The sequence below is a fragment of the Pseudorca crassidens genome, chromosome 2 (assembly GCF_039906515.1).
Source record: "Pseudorca crassidens isolate mPseCra1 chromosome 2, mPseCra1.hap1, whole genome shotgun sequence".
Taxonomy (NCBI): Eukaryota; Metazoa; Chordata; class Mammalia; order Artiodactyla; family Delphinidae; genus Pseudorca; species Pseudorca crassidens.
In genome coordinates this window covers 21,908,547-21,930,666 of record NC_090297.1, presented here as the reverse complement: position 1 = coordinate 21,930,666, position 22,120 = coordinate 21,908,547, and the positions used below count along the sequence as shown (strand labels likewise).

At 44.5% G+C, this 22,120-nt stretch overlaps 1 protein-coding gene across 9 annotated transcripts in view; it reads left to right on the top strand.

The window, feature by feature from the left end:
• Positions 1-22,120, top strand: part of PTAFR (platelet activating factor receptor) — a 37,106-nt gene that overhangs the window by 14,448 nt on the left and 538 nt on the right. For 2 of the 9 annotated variants that reach the window (XM_067725053.1, XM_067725054.1), the window contains exon 2: positions 18,862-22,021. In XM_067725053.1, the coding sequence (XP_067581154.1) occupies positions 18,878-19,936 (1,059 nt within the window). In that variant the 5' untranslated portion in view covers positions 18,862-18,877 and the 3' untranslated portion in view covers positions 19,937-22,021. Of the gene's footprint in view, positions 1-5,279; positions 5,319-18,861; positions 22,113-22,120 lie in introns of those variants that run through there. The other 7 variants (XM_067725062.1, XM_067725061.1, XM_067725056.1 and 4 more) reach the window with 7 other exon arrangements.

Here is a 22,120-nt window from a genome sequence, read left to right as displayed (position 1 = left end):
ACGCTGTCTCCCCAGCCTGAAGATCAGGAGAGGTAAAGGGTCTGGTACGGCGCTGCGTACTTAGGAATTCACTAGTTGCTGGGTTTTTCCAGGGGGATGATGAAGAGGATAACCAGGTTGCTGGTACAAAGTGCCTGGCTCACAACCTGCTTCCCCAGCAGGTTCCAGGGGGTAGGGACAGAGCACAGGCTGGTAGCCCCTGTCCTTCACTGGCAGGTCCAGATGTGGGTGTGGTGAATGGAGGCTGCTGCCCAGACACTTGCTCATCTGTAGAGAATGAGGGGACCAGCGGAGTCTCTCCCCAAGCATTCAGGAAGTTCTGATTTAGCTCTTGACTGAATACACAGCTGTGTTCCAGGTGCTTAGAGTGTGTGTGTGTGTGTGCGTGTGTGTGTGTGTGTGAATGAGATGGTGGTGGGGGAGACTATGTGGGGGGAAGACCACCACTCGGCAGCCCCTCCCCCCTTCTTAATTCTACAGGAGGGGACCTTCAGGGTCTAAGTTTGGAGCTGAGCTCAGCTGGCTGATGGGAGAAGCATGTCAAAAATTTCTGCAGATCTCTTCAGTTTATAAAGTCCGTTTCAATTCCCCAAATGCCTTACTCTTGACCAAACCCTTTACCACACCCAACCATCTTCCTTTTCGCAATAGTGTTTGAGGTTTGGTTGGGGAGGGGTGTGTGCAGATGAAGATCCCAAGGCTTAGAACTGGGGAGAGACTCACTCTAGGTGGTGGGTGAGATCAGAGCCCAGATCCTCTGATCGTAATTCCTGATCGTAATTCGTATTTCTCTTCAGCCACCCTTGGTTGCTGCTTCCAAAGGAGGAGATATGTGGCTGCTTTGGTACATTGCTGATTTGTTTGCTCATTCATTCATTCATTCAACAAACATTTTCTGAGGGGGAGGGAGGAGCTCACAGTTTTTGATCAATAACCTCGTGCATCAGTTGCTTCATTTTGCGGTTATAACTTACCCTATGAGGAAGGTTCTATTATCACCATTTTGCAAATGAAGAAAGAGAGGCTTCAAGGGCTGAAGATCAGCTAGGAAAGAGCAGAGCCAGGTGCAGATCTGAGTCTGTGTGACCGCAGGGCCTGTGTCCTGCAACCTACATTTTCCCTTGGGCCAGCCCCTGAAGATGTCAGAATGATTCCTGGTATAACAGAGGTGTGCCCTTGCTGGGGAAACCCAGAGGAAGAAGCACCTCCTTGGGTGCTTCCTCTTCCCTGCCCTGGCTGACTTCCAGGAGGCAAGAAGTGGGGGAGGGTGACTCACAGACAGATACTACCTGGGTATCTTGGACCCAGAAGGAGAGACTCAGGCCAGGCTCAGGGTCCCCCAACTCCACAGGGATGTCCTAGATCAGATGAGCAGAGACTGAGTCTCATCAATATAATATATAAACCTGGGATCAGGTGGGCCCCAAGTGAGAAAGAAAGTTGGGAAACTCTGATGCCCAGGCCATCCCCCATCTCTGGGGCCCTAGACCCTTTCCCTGACCTCTTCCCGGACAATGAGCTCCATTCATCCACCAATAAATGTACCTAGCGTGGTGCTAGCCTCCTTGTACTGGAAACCATGTAGAGCCTAGTGCAGAATTCCCCAGAGGTCAGGAAACTTGTTCCCTTTATTTGCCCCTCAAATCCTTCTGTTTCCTGGACAAATGGTAGTGAAACCACTCCATGAGGGGAATTTTTAGAGGATATGACCAGAAGCACAGAGGCATGGCCAAGCCAGGGCACAAATGTCAAGCATCAGGGGAGGCCAGAATAGGAGGTAACTCACTTATTGAGCATGTTAGAAGTTTACCTGCTTTCAACCTCAAAGCTATACTGTGAGGTCAATGTTCATATCATTTCTGTTTTATTGATGTGAAAACTAGGACTCACAGAAGGGAAATGATTAAACTATGGTGTTTTAAACCTTTATTTTATTTATTTATTTATTTATACTTTTTGGCCGCCGTATGGCATGCAGGATCCTAGTTCCCCGAGGATTGAACCCGTGCCCCCTGCAGTGGAAGCACGGAGTCCCAACCACTGGACCGTCAGGGAAGTCCCTGAACTATGGTGTGTTATTGGTCCCAGGGAATCTAAGGGCTGGGAGTGGCTGAAGCTGGTGTGAGAGGTTTGGAAGTGAAGGATGAGGGACAATGTGACTCTGTCTGTATGTGTGTGTGTGTGTGTGTGTGCGCGCGTGTGCGTGTGTGCGTGTGTGTGTGTGTGTGTGTGTGTGTAATGCCTGAGGACCTGTACCCAGGGAGTTCCCAGCCCAGAACGGAAAGAGAAATCAACAGCCATTATAATGCAGTGTGATTTGTTACGGGAACCAAAGGTGGCGCCTCTAACCCTTTCTGGGGCAGAGAAGTAAGACTAACAGTAGCTAGCATTCACTGAGCTCTTATTATAGATCAGGCATTTTCCATTTAATCCTTACAAAAATGCTATGATGTGGTGTTAGGATTCTTTTTTTTAAACAGATGAATGAACAGAGGCTTATGGAGGTGAAATTGTCTTGGGCGAGAATCGGCTGATAGCATTTTGCCAACTGTCTCTAGCTGCCATAAAAAGATGTGACTGGTTCCCAGAAGTTTTCAGGGTTAATGATATATCTGGAAGCTTGATATAGGTGGCTTCAAGCTGGGGTAAACTTGGGATGAGCTAGATGTGAACGGTTGCAATGACAGTGGTGCTATTTTGAGAAACGTTTGATCTGATCTAATCAGCTGATTGTCTGGATTCCCTGTAGATACAGCTTTTTAGAGCTGTTGCTCATGAATACCTGAAATTGTGTTACATTATTCATTGAATCTTCGCACCATGCTGGGAGCTATGTGCTTGAAATATTATCAGCTCCATTTACAGGGGAAGGACCTGAGGCTCAGGGAAGGATAAGCTTGACCATGGTCGTGAAGCCAGGACAGAGACAGGATTTGAACGGAGGTTTGTCTGACGCCAGAGTCTGTGATCTTAACCACTGTCCTTTCCCAAATACTTTATATCCTTTATCTTGCTGGGTGCTCACAAAAAGCTCTATAGGGTAGATGTGTTATTGTCCTCATTTTATAGATGAGACCCAAAGAGGGGAAGCAGTTTTACCAAATGTCACACAACTATTAAATAAAAAAGCTGAGCCATATGATTCCGAGTTAAAATTATACAATGTATTTTCAAATCTGCCATCTCTGAGACCCGTTAAAAATTGTTTTTATTGTGGTAAAAAACATGTAAGAGGGATTCGCCCTCTTAACAATTTTAAAGTATTGTTAACTATATGCACGTTATACCACAGATCTCTGGAACTTTTTCATCTTGCATGACTGAATCTCTGTACACATTGAACATCAACTCCCTGTTTCTCCCTCCCTCCAGCCCCTGGCAACCACCGTTCTATTTTCTGTTTCTGTGAGTTTGATTACTTTAGAAACCTCATATAAGTAGAATCATTCAGGATTTGTCTTTTTGTGATTGTTTTATTTCACTTATTAATATCCTCAAGTTTCATCCATGTTGTAGCATAGGACAGGATTTCCTTCCTTTTTAAGGCTGCATAGTATTCCATTATACCACATTTTGTTTATCCATTCATCTGTTGATGGACATTTAGGTTGCTTCTATCTCCTGGCTATTGTAACTAGTGCTACTGTGAACCTGGGTATACAAATACTTCTTCAAGATCCTGTTTTCACTTTTTTTTTGGAAATATACCCAGAAGTGAGATTTCTGGATCATTTGGGAGTTCTATTTTTAATTTTTTGTGGAACCTCCACACTGTTTTCCATAGTGGCTGCATCATTTTATATTCCCACCGACAGTGAGTGCATAAGTGTTCCAATTTCTCCACATCCTCACTAACACTTGTTATTTTCTACTTTTATGATTGAGGCCATCCTAATGGGTGATATCTTATTGTGGTTTTGATTTGCATTTCCCTGATGATTAGTGATGTTGAGCATCTTTTCATATGCTTTTTTTCCCCCCTGCCTCTTGGCAATTAAAAAAAAATTTAGTTTATTGAAGTATAGTTGATTTATAATGTTGTGTTGATTTCTGCTCTATAGCACAGTGATTTAGTTATACATATATATATATATATACATTATTTTCCATATTATTTTCCATTATAGTTTATCACAGGATGTTGAATATAGTTCCCTGTGCTATATAGTAGGACCTTGTTGTTTATCCATTCTATATATAATAGTTTGCATCTGCTAATCCCAAACTCGCAATCCATCCCTCCCCATCTTTTCATATGCTTGTTGGCCGTTTGTATATCTTTGGAGAAATGTTTCTTCAAGTCCTTTGCCCATTTTAAAATTTTTTTGTTGTTATTGAGTTGTAAGAGTTCTTTATATATTCTGAATATTAATCCCTTATATTATTTGCAAATATTTTCTACAGTTTGGTAGGTTGGCTTTTACTCTGTTGATTGTTTCCTTTACTACACAGAAGTTTTTAAGTTTGATATAGTTCCAAATGTCTATTTTTCCTTTTGTTACCTGTGCTTTTGGTATCATACCCAAGTAATCATTGCCAATTCCAATGTCATGATGATTTCCCTCTAGGTTTTCCTCTAGGAATCTTATAGTTTCCAGTCTTATGTTTAGGTCTTTAATCCATTTTGAGTTAATTTTTGTATGTGGTTTAAGATAAGGGTCCATCTTCATGCTTTTGCATGTGGATATTCAGTTTTCCAAATACCATTTGTTGAAGAGACTATCCTTTCCTCATTGTGTAGTCTTGGCACCTTTGTCAAAGATCATTTGACCATATATGTAGGGATTCATTTCTGGGCTCTCTATTGTGTTCCGTTGGTCTTCATGTCTGTTTTTATGTCAATACCACACTCTTTTGATTATTGTACTTTGTAATATGTTTTGAAATCATTAAGTGTGAGGCCTCCAGCTTTGTTTTTCTTTCTCAAGATTGTTTTGACTCCCGGGGGTACTTTGAGATTCCTTATGAATTTTAGGATTATTTTTTCTATTTCTACAAAAAATGCCATTGGGATTTTAATAGGGTGTTGAATCTGTAGATCACTTTGGGTAGTATGGACATTTTAGCAATATTAAATCTTCCAATCCATGACCGCAGGATGTCTTTCCATTTATTTGTGTCTTCTTTAATTTCTTTCAGCAATATTTTGCAGTTTTCAGTGTACAACTTTTTTGCCTCCTTGGTTAAGTTTATTCCTAAGTATTTTATTCTTTTTGATGGTATCATAAATGGGATTACTTTCTTAATTTCCTTTTCTCTTAGGCTCATTTTTAAATCCTCATTTTACCAGTGAAGAGACAGAGACACAGAGTCATGGGGTGAGTTTAATGTTTGAACCAGGATTTGATTCCAGCTTCAACGCTGCCTGGCAGGAGTTAGATGAATGCAGAGCAGTCCCTCCCCTGCCTTTGCCCTGTTCAATTCCCCACTTTGGGGAGCAAAGGTAAAAGCAGGGCCCCAGGTCGAAGGCAACTCTTCCCGGGGCCTTGCAGCCTCTGAAGCGCCTGTTCTCAGGCAATAGGACAGGTCTGTGAGTGGATGAGTTGGCCAAGGAGTCGTTTGCTTCCACCAGGGGCCACAGCTCGGCCTGGGAGAGACAGGATGGGCCTTGGAGTTCAAAATCTCACTGGCCACTTCCCAGCTATGTGACTGTGGACAAGTCTGTTTCCTTCTCTGACATCATTTTTTTGCTGGAAAAATGGTCATTTTGTAAAACTCACCTTGCAAGGCTGATTTGAGGAGGAAATACGATCATGGGTAAGAGGTGTCTGTTCATTTAATCAGTGAATGATGCCCAGTGCCCTGAGCTTAGGTGGGCTGGCTCTGGCTCCCCTCCAGTCATGCCCTCCCCCACAGAGCTCGGAGTCCTTGGATCCTGGAGGGAGTGCCCACTTGGAGCCAGTGCCCCTCCCATGCTCCCAGGCTTGCCAGGCTGCGAGGAGCTGCTGATTCATGGAATGTGCATGAAGTTAGATATGACTGATTTATAGCTTATAAATATTTAGACATTTGTACTCTTGACCCCAAATGGCCCCACAAATGTTAGGGGCCAGTCTGACTGGTAAACCCAACGTCCCAACCCACAGTCCACACTGGGGAAGTAATCAGCACGTAATTCCTTCTGCCCAGATCTCAGTGGTCCCTCTGACTGTCCAGCTGAGGATGGGAGCCCTTTCTCTAGGTCCCCTAAGGGGCTGGGATTGTTTGCAGACAGTATGGGAATGGCAGTCAGTGGGGGTTGGGACTGAATACTCTGCAGGGCAGAGGGTGGGAGATACAGGTGGTAGAATTCTTCTTGTCTCCATAAATATTTATGCCCCCCTAGCCCACCCCCCAGCTAAATGCTGGGCCTGGGCCTGCTGCCCGGCCTTGATCCATCAGGGAGCCCTGCCCACGTGTTAAGTTGAGTGGTCTGAGTCTCCTCGTCCTTCTCCCTCCGAATGCTCCTTCCCTTCCTGAGGCGTTGAAAGCTTTGTTGGCATTAGCCCAACACCCTGTCCAGAGCTGGCAGGAAAGCCAGTATGTGGGTTAGAGTCCCTGGGGTCACTGGTGATCCACAGTCCCCTCCCCTGGCTCCAAGTGACTGGGCCAGTAGTGAGAGGAAGTCCTGGCCATTTGTGGCTACTTTGCATGCTTATCTTTGGAAACATTGTTTGGCTTATAAGATTTTGCAGATGAAGAAACTGAGGCTCAGAGAGGTGAAGTCACTTGCCCAAGGTCACACAGCAAGTAAATGGCAGAGCCAGTTAAGAAGCCAGGTCTTTCTGACTCCAGAGGCCTTTTCCCTACCCTGCCTTTTCCCTCCAGAGAGACTGGACACCTTTCCTTCATACTAGTTTCCTCTGAATAATTGTCAGGGCTTGGTCATTCATTCATTCAGTCTTTAATGTCTGACACTGAAGATAAAGAGATAAAAATGATCTAGTCTCTGCCCTCAAGAAGCTCTCAGCCTGGCGAGGAAGGGCACAGAAATCAATATTTACAACATACAGTGTCAGATGCTATGCTGAGGAATGTGCCCAGTACCATGGCAACCCAGAGAAGGAGGCAACTCATTCTGCCTGGGGCAAAGAGAGAAGGCGTCCCGGGGGAAGCACTCTTTAGATTAGGTCTTCAAAGATGAGTAAGATTTTGCTAGGTAAAGCAATAGGCAAAAGGCATTCTCAGTAGGGGCCACGGCATGTACAAAGGCACAGAGGTTTGAGGAGAAATAGTTTTTAGAGAAGCAGCAAGAAGTTCATTGTGGCTGGAGTAGAGGGTGAGTGGTAGTAGAGGCTGGTGGGAGATGAGATGGGGAAGGAGCTTGCACTTGGTCCTGGGCAATGGGGAGCCATGGAAGGTGTTAGGACAGGCAAGTATGTGGCTGACAGCGTGTGGAGGCACAGCACTGCTCAACATTCAGTGTGCGCATCAATCACCGGGGAATCTTGTTAAAATACAGATGCTGAAACAGCAGGCCTGAGGTAGAGTCAGGTTCTACATTTCTAACAAGCTCACAGGTGGTGTTGCTGCTGCTGGTGCAAGGACCACACTTTGAGTAAATGAGGTTGTAGAGGGCTCACTCTGCCTTGCCTGGAGGCTGCTCTGGGGAGCAGGCAGCCACTGGTGCTCTTTTGTCACTGGAGAGATCAGGCCTCTACCATCTTCTTGGGTCAGCCCTCTTGCAGCCCTCACAAAAGAGTCAATCTTGCTAGTTGCTAGATATTTGTTCACTAGACAAATGTTTGTTAAGCTCCTACTCTGGCCAAGCTTGTGCTGGGTGCTGGGGATGGAGAGAGGAATTGGAAATGCTACTTTCTGGTCCACGTCACCACCATCTCTTGCCTCTGACATAGTCTCTCTGCTTCCACTCTTGTCCCCTACCCTCTATTCTCTGCCCAGCAGCTGGAGAGAGAGATCCTGCTGCTCATGTGCTTGACATAGTCCAGGCCCTCTGATGTTTATAGAATAAAACCCAAACTCCTTACCATGGCGTAGGAGTGATTTGGGGTCTGTTGCCCTCAGATCTCATCTTACTCTTCCCACTTCTCTGGGGACAGTGACCTTTCAGTTCCCTGAATGTGACACATTTATTTTTAGCTCAGAATATGATGAACTTATTCCCACTGCAGGCCCTTTGCACGTGACACCCTGTGCCTGGAATATGCTTCTTCTAGATTTTCTCTTGACTTGTTCCTTTTCACGTTTTAGATTTTAGCCAGGGGAAGACACAGGTTTTGTAGGACTCTGAAGCTTATACAATATGTGGGCCCCTCTTTAAGAGACACAAAATTATAAATATGCAATTAGGAACAAGGCCTAGGAAGGGGTCTTAAAGCTTAATTCCTTGGCTTCATGGTATATCTGCCTCTAGTTTCATTTATATGTCACCTCCTCTGAGAAGCCTTCCCTGGTCACTCTATTTTAAGTAGCCCTCTATCCAATCTTCATCATGTCACTATTTTTATTTCTTTTATTGAATTCATCACAATTTGAAATTACCTTGTTCATTTATCTCTGTACTTATTTTTGTCTGTTTTCCATGACTAGAGTATAAGCTCCTCAAGGGCCAGAATCTTGCCTGTTTTATTCCCACAGTGTCCCCAACACAGTACTGGGCAGTCAGCAGGATGTCAGGTGAATGAATGGACATGGGCTCATTCCTCAAGAAGCTAAGGCCTAGTGGCAGAAGGACACACACAGGCAATTTCAGTGAGCTTTGGGAGCCCAGGGGATGGGCACTTAACCAGGTCTTGGGGGAGAGGCAGGATGTGAAAGAGTCGGAGAGGCTTAGGAAAAACTACCTGGAGGAAAGGAGGCCTGAACAGCTTTAAAGGATGATCAGTAGTCAGCTGGGCAGAGAGAGGGAGGGGAGCATGAATGAAGGCGTGGATGTATGAGCCCCCAGACCCAGAGGAGACTAGGCTGGTTACATTTTGGGTGATTTCAAGGGTTCTATTGGTACAAAGGGATTATGTTTGGGATGAAGGCCAAGGGAGTGGGAGTCACCTGGGGACCTGTGACTGGAGAGAAGGCAGCAGAAGTAGGAAGGGCCTGGGTGGTGGGTATTGGAGGCGCCAAGGACGAGGCTACTGGCAAAGGCAGGGGTTCCGCCCAAGACGTCCACACTGATCCTGGTCCTGTATCTGGAAGGAAGAGGCCTACCTCTGCTGGGCCTCCTGTGAGGGCCGTGTGGACTGGGGAGGCTCTGGGTTCGGAAGGACCTGAGTACACATTGTCTCAGGTTGGGTTCCTGCTTCTCATTTGAGATTAGCACACTGGCATGTTTTTCCTGGAATATTTTAAAGCAAAACTGAGATACTGTGTAATCCTACCTATAAATTCCTCAATATGTGTGTATAATAGATAAGGAATTAAAAATCTAAAAGTATATAACCAATATATCACGATCACAGCCTCACAAAATTAGCATCAATTTCTTTTCTTTTTTTTCTGGCTGTGCCTTGCAGCTTGCGGGATCTTTGTTCCCCGACCAGTGCTGAGTCCTAACCACTGGACTGCCAGGGAATTCCCAGCATCGATTTCTTAATTCCATCTAATACTTTGTGTTTGAGTTCTCCCAGCTGTCTAACAAATATATATATATATATATATATATATATATATATATATATATATATATATATATATATTTTACAGTTAGTTTGTTTAAATCAAGATACATACAAGGTCCACACACAGCCTTTATTTGCTTAACTCAGCTTCTCAAACGAGAATTTGACATTCCACTTCCTTGCCTCTCATTCACTCCTGAACGCATACTTAGGAAACTACTGTCCATCTGATCAGGGAGATAGATTTCTGAGTGGCCCTGTGCAATGTTTGCTTTCCTGTCTTCATTGTGCTGGATCTCGCTGAGGCTTTTCACACCATTGGCCACTTGCTGCCACACTCTTGAAACTTTCTTCTGTTGGGTCTTGCGTGGTGGTCCCCTGGTCCTCCTCCTTCATCTTGACCATCCTGTTCCTACCTGCAATGAACATGGTGGTACATGACTCTTTTTGAATTATGGTTTTCTCAGGGTATATGTCCAGTAGTAGGATTGCTGGGTTGTATGGTAGTTCTATTTTTAGATTTTTAAGGAACCTCCATACTGTTCTCCATAGTGGCTGTATCAATTTACATTCCCACCAACAGTGGAAGAGGGTTCCCTTTTCTCCACACCCTCTCCAGCATTTATTGTTTGTAGATTTTTTGATGATGGTCATTCTGACCGGTGTGAGGTGATACCTCATTGTGTTTTGGTTTGCATTTCTCTAATGATTAGTGATGTTGAGCATTCTTTCATGTGTTTGTTGGCAATCTGTATATCTTCTTTGGAGAAATGTCTATTTAGGTCTTCTGCCCATTTTTGGATTGGATTGTTTGTTTTTTTGATACTGAGCTGCATGAGCTGCCTATAAATTTTGGAGATTAATCCTTTGTCAGTTGCTTCATTTGCAAATATTTTCTCCCATTCTGAGGATTGTCTTTTCATCTTGCTTATGGTTTCCTTTGCTGTGCAAAAGTTTTGAAGTTTCATTAGGTCCCGTTTGTTTATTTTTGTTTTTATTTTCATTTCTCAAGGAGGTGGGTCAAAAAGGATCTTGCTGTGATTTATGTCATAGAGTGTTCTGCCTATGTTTTCCTCTAAGAGTTTTATAGTGTCTGGCCTTACATTTAGGTCTTTAATCCATTTTGAGTTTATTTTTGTGTATGGTGTTAGGGAGTGTTCTAATTTCATTCTTTTACATGCAGCTGTCCAGTTTTCCCAGCACCACTTATTGAAGAGGCTGTCTTTTCTCCATTGTATATTCTTGCCTCCTTTAACAAAAATAAGGTGGCCATATGTGCGTGGGCTTATCTCTGGGCTTTCTATCCTGTTCCATTGATCTATATTTCTGTTTTTGTGCCAGTACCATATTGTCTTGATTACTGTAGCTTCGTAGTGTAGTCTGAAGTCAGGGAGCCTGATTCCTCCAGCTCCATTTTTCTTTCTCAAGATTGTTTTGGCTATTCGGGGTCTTCTGTGTTTCCATACAAATTGTGAAATTTTTTGTTCTATTTCTGTGAAAAATGCCATTGGTAGTTTGTTAGGGATTGAATTGAATCTGTAGATTGCTTTGGGGAGTATAGTCATTTTCACAATGTTGATTCTTCCAAGAATCCAAGAACATGGTATATCTCTCCATCTGTTTGTATCATCTTTAATTTCTTTCATCAGTGTCTTATAGTTTTCTGCATACAGGTCTTTTGTCTCCTTAGGTAGGTTTATTCCTTGGTATTTTATTCTTTTTGTTGCAGTGGTAAATGAAAGTGTTTCCTTAATTTCTCTTTCAGATTTTTCATCATTAGTGTATAGGAATGCAAGAGATTTCTGTGCATTAATTTTGTATCTGGCTACTTTACCAAATTCATTGATAAGCTCTAGTAGTTTTCTGGTGGCATCTTTAAGAGTCTCTATGTATTGTGTCATGTCATCTGCAAACAGTGACAGTTTTACTTCTTCTTTTCTGATTTGGATTCCTTTTATTTCTTTTTCTTCTCTGATTGTCATGGCTAGGACTTCCAAAACTATGTTGAATAATAGTGGTGAGAGTGGACAACCTTGTCTTCTTCCTGATCTTAGAAGAAATGGTTTCAGTTTTTCACTATTGAGAATGATGTTGGCTGTGGGTTTGTCATATTTGGCCCGTATTATGTTGAGGTAGGTTCCCTCTATGCCTACTTTCTGGAGGGTTTTTATCATAAATGGGTGTTGAATTTTGTTGAAAGGGAAGTGCAGAGTCTTAACAATTGGACTGCCAGGGAAGTCCATTCTCTTCTAATGTTGGGCTCTTCAGGGTTTAACCCTGGATCCTCCTGGGTGTTTCTCAGGCACTCCACCTGTGATATGGCCCCTACGAAGTTCATCCTCTATGCCCCACACTCTTCTTCCTCAGTGTCATCTCCGTGAAGACAGACGCCACCCAGCTCCATTCATCTGGGCCAGACAACCTGGCCATCCGTGTCTCCTCCCTTTCTCTCAACCACTATCCCGTGCATCTCTAAGTTCTGTCCATTCTATCTCCCAAATCATTCCATTTCCATCCTCTCTGCCATGTTCCAAGCTTCCCTTTGGTGCTCTGGACAGTTGCAGTTATCTCTTTGTTATCTCCCTGCCTCTGACCTGAGGCCCCTCCAATTCATTCTGTACACAACAGTCAAAGCCATATTCCATAAACCTGAAACTCCACATCCTTCAATGACTCCCCATTTCCAGCAGAATCAAATACAAACTCCTTTAGCCTAGTATGCAAGACTCTACTTCAGTTGACTGATGCTTGCTTTGTAGGTCCTGTCTCTCCTCACCACCACCCCACCCACCTTTTAAGTTTTAGCCAAACCAAACTTCTCAAGTTCCCTGAGAACAGGCACATCCTCTCCTGTTCTTCCAGACGTCTTCCTCTCTCCCAGCTGCATCTGGCTAACTCCTTGTCTTCCTTCAGCATAAGCAGGAGTCGTTCCTGACCGTCAAGTCTGGGTCACGGGCACACTCAGAATGACCCTGACATCTAGAACCTCCACCATCCTAACACTAAGCACCTATCTATTTCTGAATCTCTCTCTTGCAAAATGGCCTGTGAGCCACTGAAGGACAAAGACGAGGTCTGTTCTCAGAAGCCTCAGGGCTCTGCCCAGGCCAGCAGCAGTGAGTTTGTCCAGAGAAGGCATGAATGAGTGACTGAATGGGTGAGCTGGGCTATTCTGTGTGTGCCCCATTCACATGGTGAGACTATTTTTTTTTAAATCAATTAATACCAAAAAAAAAAACCCCCAAACCCCTCGAAATCCATGATGAACAAAATACCAAAAGTTTAAATGAAGACAGGATCATAATAGTGCCAGGTAGGGCCGTATTAGAGCCTGGGGCAAAAGGAAGCATCAGTTATACTGATTTTGATTCTTCAAATGATGGCATCCAAATATTATTTATCTTGATTACTGAGGTTTTGGGCGCTCCCTTAAATTTTGTACCCAGGTGAGCACCTCATGAGCCTTATTCAAATCCTGATCCTCATGGGAAGACTTTCTCAACAAGCCTGGGCAGGGGTGGCATAAGGGGCAGGGACCAGGAGGATGTCCTGAGTGGAGTCCTTTGCCTGGAGAAGGATAGTTTCTGGAGGACAGTTGTCCCTACTCCACTGTGCTGGAGCCTAAACCCAAGAAGAGGACAGGACTTACTTAGGGGTGGGGATAGGGTGTTGGGGGTGGATAGGGATGTGACTTCCTCAAAGACGCAGAGTGAGCACCACACACCTCCCAGCTGTGGGCTGCTCCCCACCCCCGCCTCTCGGGCCCCAGGAACAGGGTCCCCTAAGGCACAAGGGTCCAGCAGGAAAAAGAAACAAGGCCAGTCCCAGATGAATGGGCGTCTTAGGCTCAAAGGAAATGGGGGGACGGGGCGGGGTGGTGAACTGAGACTGTGGAGCATTGATCTTCAAATTTTCTGGCCTCAGGATCTCTTTATATTCTTAAAAATTATTGAGGGCCCCAGAGAACTTTTGTTTACATGGGTATACCTACCAATATTTACCGTCTTCAAAATGAAAACTAAGACATTCTAAAAATTTTTGTTTTTAAATGTAAAAACCAATAATAGACTCGTTTCATGTTAACATAAATAATGTTTTTAGTGGAAAATAACTAAAATTTTCAAAACATAAACAATTTAGGGAGAAGAGTAACATTGATTTACATCTTTTTTTTGCCCATGTCTTTAATGTTGGGTTTAATAGAAGACAGCTGGATTCTCGTATTCACTTCCACACTCAGTCTATTGTGATATGTTGTTTTGGTTAAAGTATATGAAGAAAATCTGCCCTCACACAGATGTGTGTGTATTTGTAAAGGGAGGAATATTTTAATGGCTTTTTCAGATAACTGGTGATACTTTTCTTTGATTCTACATCAGAACTCCACAAATGGTAGTTTCTTAAAAGTTAGTTGCAATGTATACTGAATCATATCAACAAACTTTTTGTCATCCGTGAACAAGGCAATGTATTGGTCTATCTTGCCCTTTGAATCTTTTACCTCTATGTAATTTTGAAACATCATGCTTTCCTCATTTGGAAAATATTGGTTCACTGAGATATACAGGTCTTCCAGATATTGACTTTTCATTATAAGATATCAAACAATTGTATTAATTAATGTCACTACCAATCTCATCAGAAAATTCTTTGGATATTGGAAAGCTGTCAAGCTCATGCTGGCAGATACAGATTTTCCAAACATTTTAATCTTTTCTTGGAAGTTCAAATTTTAATCATGGCAGCAAAATCCCATCATAGGTTTTACTTGAAGTGACAGGATCGCTTTATTTCCATAGTGACTTTTTGAGAAAAAAGTCTGCCAGATACCCAAGTCTCTGAAAAGCCATAGTTTGTCAGTCATTTTTTCAAGTGATAATGATGATCCAAAAAACAGCTCAGCTCACAGCTCAAACAGTGGCATTGGTTCTTTTTCTGAAGACAACCACTCTACTCCAGTTTGCAGCAGAGATGTTTCATGTGTATTTCCCATTCCGATACACAGATTATTAAAAGGATGTGTACTGGGCTTCCCTGGTGGCGTAGCGGTTAAGAATCCGTCTGCCAATGCAGGGAACACGGGTTCGAGCCCTGGTCCGGGAAGAGCCCTCGAGCCGCAACTACTGAGCCCATGTGCTACAACTACTGAAGCCCGTGTGCCTAGAGCCCATGCTCCACAACAAGAGAAGCCACCGCAATGAGAAGCCCACTCACTGCAACAAAGAGTAGCCCCCGCTTGCCACAACTAGAGAAAGCCCGTGTCCAGCAACAAAGACTTAATGCAGCCAAAAATAATAAGAATTTTAAAATTTATTTAAAAAAATATAATAAAAAAATAAAGTGAAATTGGCTTTTTTTTTTTTTACGCTGAATGCGTAGCTGTGAAAGATATGACTCCTATGATAGTTTGGCACCCCTGCCTTGACTGGTGCTAAGGAGCCAGCAGTTTTGCTCACCCTTTTGTAATGTCGGTGCAAATGTCAGTCAACTCAGTGAAGAAGACAAATAATGTCTTGGTATTATTATGATGATCATTTTGACCTCATGGATTCCCTGAAAGTTTTCAGAGATAGACCTCCTCTCTCATCCCTCATTTACATGGACCACCCTTTGAGAGTTACTGTCTTACACCTATGGGATCAGATGGCAGGGTCACCTTTAGGAGTGGAAAAGATCCCAGCTGAGTAGAAGCTAGCAATTTGCTGCTGAGGAAGCAGAATAAAAGTATGTAATTCAAATCAACTATGTAATTCACAATGCAACTTGAGGGTGAGTTTTTTGTTTTTAAAGGAATCGCAATGATTTCTTGGAATAATTGAACCTACATTTATTTAATTAACATAGACAAACCACTACCATATACTAAATAGAACAAAGACAAAATTTTTCTCAATCAAGAGAAAAATTCTAATTACAGCCAGTCGTTTCTTTAAACTCACCTGTAAGTATCTATAGACTTCTTCAAGTGTTTCCACTGTTCTGGGGCTCCCTAAGGGGTGGGTGTAATTAACAAGGCTTATTACCCATTCCTTTTATTTATTGATTCATGGTGCTGGGAATAGTGTTGATTAGGCAGACAAGGTTCCTGATCTGCCAGTGCTCACAGTCAAGTGGGAGAGTGTGAAACGATCATACAAACATGAATACGATTACAATTGTGCTAAGATTTAAGAAGAAGTATAGGGAGCTTTGAGATGGGACTTGACCTGACCTGGAGGTCATTGAAGACCTCCCTGAAGAAGTGAAATTCAGCTAAGGTCTGAAACATGAGTTGGAGTTGGCCAGGTGGCAGTGAGGTGTGGATAGGGAAGCATGTTCAAGGCAGTGGCATGGTATGTGTGCAGGCTGAAGCAGGAGAGTTCTGGGTGAGTTTGAAGACCCACCTGGGAAGTCCATTTTGGCTGGAACCTGGTGAGAAGGTGGCATGAGATGAGGGTGGAGTGGCAGCCAGAGGTCAGGGCAAGGGCCATCAGGTGGCCTTTTTTCCAGTTCCTGGAACCTACCAATCTCTTTCCTGCCATAGTGCTAGACTCATGCAGATCCCTCTGCCTGGAACTCTCTTCCTAGGCTCTTCTTTCAGGCCTCAATGGAAATGTCACCTCCTTTCAAACTAGATATCTTGGGACTTCCCTGGTGGCGCAGTGGTTAAGAATCTGCCTGCCAATGCAGGGTACATGGGTTTGATCCCTGGTCGGGGAAGATCCCACATGCCACAAAGCAACTAAGCCCATGTGCCACAACTACTGACCCTGCGCTCGAGAGCCTGTGAGCCGCAATTACCGAGCCCATGTGCTGCAACTACTGAAGCCCATGTGCCTACAGCCCGTACTCCACAAGAGTAGCCACTGCAATGAGAAGCCCGCTCACTGCAAAGAAGAGTAGCCCCCGCTCGCCACAACTAGAGAAAGCCCGTGTGCAGCAACAAAGACCCAATGCAGCCAAAAATAAATAATAAATAAATAAATAAATAATTTATATTAAAAAAGTAGATCTCTGTTTTCTTCTCCCTGTCAGCACCCTATTTTCTTTGTATAGCAGCTATGTTTGTTTACACTGCTTTTGTCTATCGCCCCCACGAGACTCTAAGTTCCCTGAAGGCAGGGTCCTGTCGGTCATGTTCACCCTGCCTCTCCTGTGTTTGGCAGTGAGCCTGACACGCAGTTGGTGCTCAGAAATATTTTTGGTTGAATGTATGAATGAACATATGAAGACAGAGCTAGATTTGAGATCCTGGCTCCATCCCTTAATGCTGTGTGACCTTGGACAAGTCACATAACCACCCTATACTCCGTTTCCTATTCTGTAAAATGGGGATCTTACTTCCTATCTCAAAGGGCTTTCGCGAGACTCAAAGGTAGTGCGTGTGGAAGCACTGAGCAGGGTGCCTGGCTCCAAAAGAGATGCTCTTAAGTGTTAATTGTCTTCCTTGCTTCTCACTGCCTATTCCCTGCTCTTTTCACTCTACTATGATATATGATGAGCCTTGGGCCTTGCTTAATCCCGAGTCTCTTGCCATCCCATCCCCCTCAGCTGCAACACAAACATAAGAGGGGCTTCCAGGCTCACGTGATGGCAACATAGTGGGAGGGACAAGAGGGGAGGGAGGAACTGGTTTTTCTGGACAGTGGATGGGGACAAAGAACTGTTGAAAATGAACCAGACTTTGGGTAGTGCGATTATGGCTACTTTTAATCTTTCATATATAGTTGAATCTTGAACAACACAGGAATTAGGGGCGCCACCCTCCCCGCAGTTGAAAATCTTCTTATAACTTTACAGTTGTCTCTCCTTCTGTGGGGTTCCGTATCTGTGGATTCATCCAACCATGCGTCGTGTAGTATTGTATTTTTGTATTGTATTGTATTGTATTAATCAAAAAAAAAATCCATGTATAAGTGGACCCACACAGTTCAAACCTGTGTTGTTCAAGGGTCAACTGTACTTAAAACAAACACCTTTTTGTTTTGAAATAATATTAGGCCTTCAAAAAAGTTGCAAAATAGTACAAAGAGTTCATTATATGCCCTTTACCCAACATTCTCAATTTATAAAACAATAGTACAATGATCAAAACCAGGAAATGAACATGTTTACAGTATTATCTAAATTATAGACCTTATTTGAACTTCACCAGTTTTCCCCTAACAATATTTCTGTTCCCGGGTACAATCCAGCATCCCACTTTGCACTTAGTTGTCCTATGTCTCCTTTATATCCTCTGATCTATGATAGTTCCTCCGTCTCCTTGTCTTTCGTGACCTTGACACTATTGATCAGTCATTTTGTAGAATGTTGCACAATTTGGCTTTGTCTGATGTTTTCTCATGGCTAAATTGAGATTATGCATTTTTGGCAAGAATACCACAGAAGTGGTGTTGTGTCGTTGTCAGTACATCGTACCAGGGGTACATGATGTTGACATGTCTTACTAATGATGATGCTACTCTTGTTTACTTGGTTAAAGTATTGTCTGTTGGGCTTCTCCATTGTATACTTTTCTTTTAAAATTATACTTAAAAATTTTTAATTACTAAAGCAATGCACACTCCTAAAAAGTTTAAACAAACAAAAAAAAAAGTAAAGTAATTATACTTCCCACCAAGCCCACCTCACCTTTCCAGAGGTTTCACCACTGTCATCGCTTTGAGGGGTAACCTTCTAGATCATTTTCTATATCATATACAAGTACATAACGGGGTCATACCAACTTTTTTGTTTTGTTTTGTTTTACTGAACAATATTATCCAGGGACAACTTTACATGGCAGTACAATCAGATCTAACTCTTTCTAATATATAGCTACTATTTCATTCTCTGGGTGACTCTAATATACATCTGTGTACTTTCTAGATTGTGTATGGGCATGTGAATTATTTTTTAACATAAGGCATTTTACCATCAACATTTTTATCTCAAATTTCATCACTAGACCAATATTCAAATTTTGTCAGAAATTAAAAACCATAGAATTTAAATTAAAAAAAAATTTAATTTCCATCTGTTTCATCACCAGGAATAGATTATCTAAAACTCTAAGTCAAAACAAGCTAAAGAATAAAAAAGTATATTTTTAAATGGAACAAGAGAAAAGAAACTGAACTGCCACTGATTTTATTGAATGTCAGAGGCCATTCATTTAAAAAACACACCATTATTTTATGTAGGAAGAAAAAAAATGCCAATTAATTGGAAAATGCCACCAATTTTAGAGTGTTTAAAATGTGCAAAATGAGAGTCTTGGAACTGAGTAAATCAGATAGTCCCTTGTTAGCCCTTCATTAACCGGAATCTCTGTGTGGTCTTCCAGGCACAGGTAGGATCCTATGACCAGCTGCCCACTCCAGCCCACCGTGATGGAGGCAAATGTTTCCTCTCATGTGGATTCTGAGTTCCGATACACCCTCTTCCCAATTTTTTACAGCATCATCTTTGTGTTGGGGGTCCTCGCCAACAGCTATGTGCTGTGGGTCTTTGCCCACCTGTACCCTTCCAAGAAATTCAACGAGATAAAGATCTTCATGGTGAACCTCACCATGGCTGACCTGCTCTTCCTGGTCACCCTGCCCCTGTGGATCCTCTACTACTACAACGAGGGCAACTGGATTCTTCCTGAATTCCTGTGCAACCTCGCTGGCTGCTTCTTCTTCATTAACACCTACTGCTCAGTGGCCTTTTTGGCCGTCATCACTTATAATCGCTTCCAGGCTGTAACACAGCCCATCAAGACCGTTCAGGTCACCACCCGCAAGCGTGGCATCCTTTTGTCCCTGATCATCTGGGTGGCCATTGTGGCCGCTGCATCCTACTACCTCATCCTGGACTCCACCAACACAGTGCCCAACAAGACGGGCTCAGGCAACATCACACGCTGCTTTGAGCACTACGAGAAGGGCAGTATCCCAGTCCTCATCATCCACGTCTTCCTCGTGTTCAGCTTCTTCCTCGTCTTCCTCATCATCCTCTTTTGCAACCTGGTCATCATCGTCACGCTGCTCACGCAGCCGATGCAGATGCAGCGCAATGCAGAGATCAAGTGCCGGGCACTCTGGATGGTCTGCACGGTGCTGGCTGTGTTCATCATCTGCTTTGTGCCCCACCACATTGTACAGCTGCCCTGGACCCTGGCTGAGCTGGACTTCCAGAAGAGCAACTCCCACCAGGCTATTAACGATGCACATCAGGTCACTCTCTGCCTCCTTAGTACCAACTGTGTCTTAGACCCCATCATCTACTGTTTCCTCACCAAGAAGTTCCGTAAGCACCTAACGGAGAAGTTTTACAGTATGCGCAGCAGCCGGAAATGCTCCCGGCTCACCACGGAGACAGGCACCGAAGTGGTCATGCCGCTCAAAGAGGCCCCTGTCAATTCCCTCAAAGATTAGGCCCAGATTGTTTGGAGCCCAGAGGCTTATCCTCCATGGACATCATGGAGGGACCTGGGGGAGGAAGGGGTGTCTGATGCGGCCCTGGCATCTGCTCCCTGGGCACTGGTGGCCCATTAGGTATGGAGGCTACCTCACCAAGGTGTCGATGCTGGGTAGAGCCAGACTGCTGGGAAATCCAGAACTTGAACGAGCCCTTTCAGCCACCTTTGGGCACATGCCATAATAACCTTGGTTGGTAACCTCATCCCGAGCGCCTGAGTCTGACAGCTCTGGAAGGAATGTCAGGGCCAGGGGCAGTCCTTGGGGGTTGACACTGAGCCACCCAGTTCATCCTACCAGGACAGCAGTCCCAAATGAGTAAGTTCTAAAGTTTTGGGCAACCACTCCCTTTATCACTAAAAAGTCAGAGAAGGGGTTTTGGAAAAGGGACGCTCCCCTCGCTGCGTGGCACCGTCTTTGGGATAGACTTTTAAGCTAGGATGGTGCTGCCCAGTCTCTACCTAAAGGCACAAGGTCTTTGTGGCACTCTCAGGGGAAGTGGCTTGGTGGAACCCTCTCCCGAGTCATGCAACAACCTGTATTGAGTGATGACCAGAGAAGATAAAACATGCATAGACCGAAAGCTAGGATGGGGAGCCTGTCTCCTGGGGCAGATGTGTGTTTCCGCACAGGCCTCACCTCAGGCCTGGGGCAGCTCTGGGGCAGCGGGAGAGACACAACACCCACATCCACCTTCTGTCTCAACAAGGGACCCTGAAGAAGTAACTCCTGCAGCACAGCCACCCACTGTGGGTGGGCAAAGTCCCCTCAAAGCCAAATTGGGGCCCTCCAGGCCACTGCGATGCCCAGAGGCTTCCGTGGGAAAGGGCAGTTAGGCTGAGAAGTACCTGCAAGAAGGCCTCCAGAGTGGGAGGAGTCTGTAGCCCCCCCCCCCCCCACCTCACCTTCTGAGAGGCCCCTCTGACTTAGCTGCCACGAGCTGAGAAGAGCAACTAGAATCCCAAGGGCAGGCAGGCACTTTGAGTTCTGGGTGCAGAAGAGAGGTGAAAACTTCTCTTGAGGAGTTCTAGATGCCTGAGCCTTCTCTCGCACCTTGAGCACCTGCAGTGTGAACCTGACAGCCTCAGACGCAGGGGCTAGGAGGAGCCTTCCCTGGTTTCCAGAAATCGTCTTCCCTTCCAGCCAGTGACCCCACAAAGCTGGGATCCTCGTTTCCCGCATACTGGGCTGATTTTGATAAATGCCTCCCAATGGGCCAGAGACCTGCTTGGGTCTGGGGTGGCAGTTGTGGGCTGGACTTAGCAGGTGGTGACTAGGTGGATAGTGCAGCGGACTTGAACTTCGGGGTCACACAGACCCAGGTTCAAGCTGTGGCTTTGTCACTTCCTGCCCAGGGCCTGTGAACTGAGTTTCCTACCTCATAGAGTTATGAGGAGCAGATACCTCTAGGTCAGGCTGACTGCTCATCGCAGATTCTCCCGTCTTCTGAGAATTTGTTCCCCCGACCCTCCGATAGGAGCTGAAGGGATGAGAGGTGAGCGTCTGTCTCTAGTGGGGCCAGTCAGGTTCTCGCTTGGGAATAAGCAGCAAGATTCAGGGATGCTCTTTCAGGCTCTGCAGGCCCCTTACCGGAACACATTTAAACTCTGGAGCTGTGTGTGTGTGTGTCTGCGTGTGTGTGTGAGGTGTGTGTGTCTGCATGTCTGTGTGTGAGGTGTGTGTGTGTGTCTGCATGTATGTGTGAGTGTGTGAGGTATGTGTCTGCATGTTTGTGTGTGAGGTGTGTGTGTCTGCATGTCTGTGTGTGAGGTGTGTGTGTGTGCCTGCATGTATGTGTGAGTGTGTGAGGTATGTGTCTGCATGTTTGTGTGTGAGGTGTGTGTGCATGTGTGTATGTGTGTGCGCGTGTGTATGTGTGTGAGGTGTGTGTGCACGTGTGTATGTGTGAGGTGTGTGTTTGCGTGTATGTGTGAGTGTGTGTGAGGTGTGTGTCTGCATGTTTCTGTGTGAGGTGTGTGTGCGCGTGTGTATGTGTGTGCACGTGTGTTTGTGTGTGAGGTGTGTGTGCGCGTGTGTATGTGTGTGCGCGTGTGTTTGTGTGTGAGGTGTGTGTGCGCGTGTGTATGTGTGAGGTGTGTGTCTGCGTGTATGTGTGAGTGTGTGTGTGAGAGGTGTGCGTGT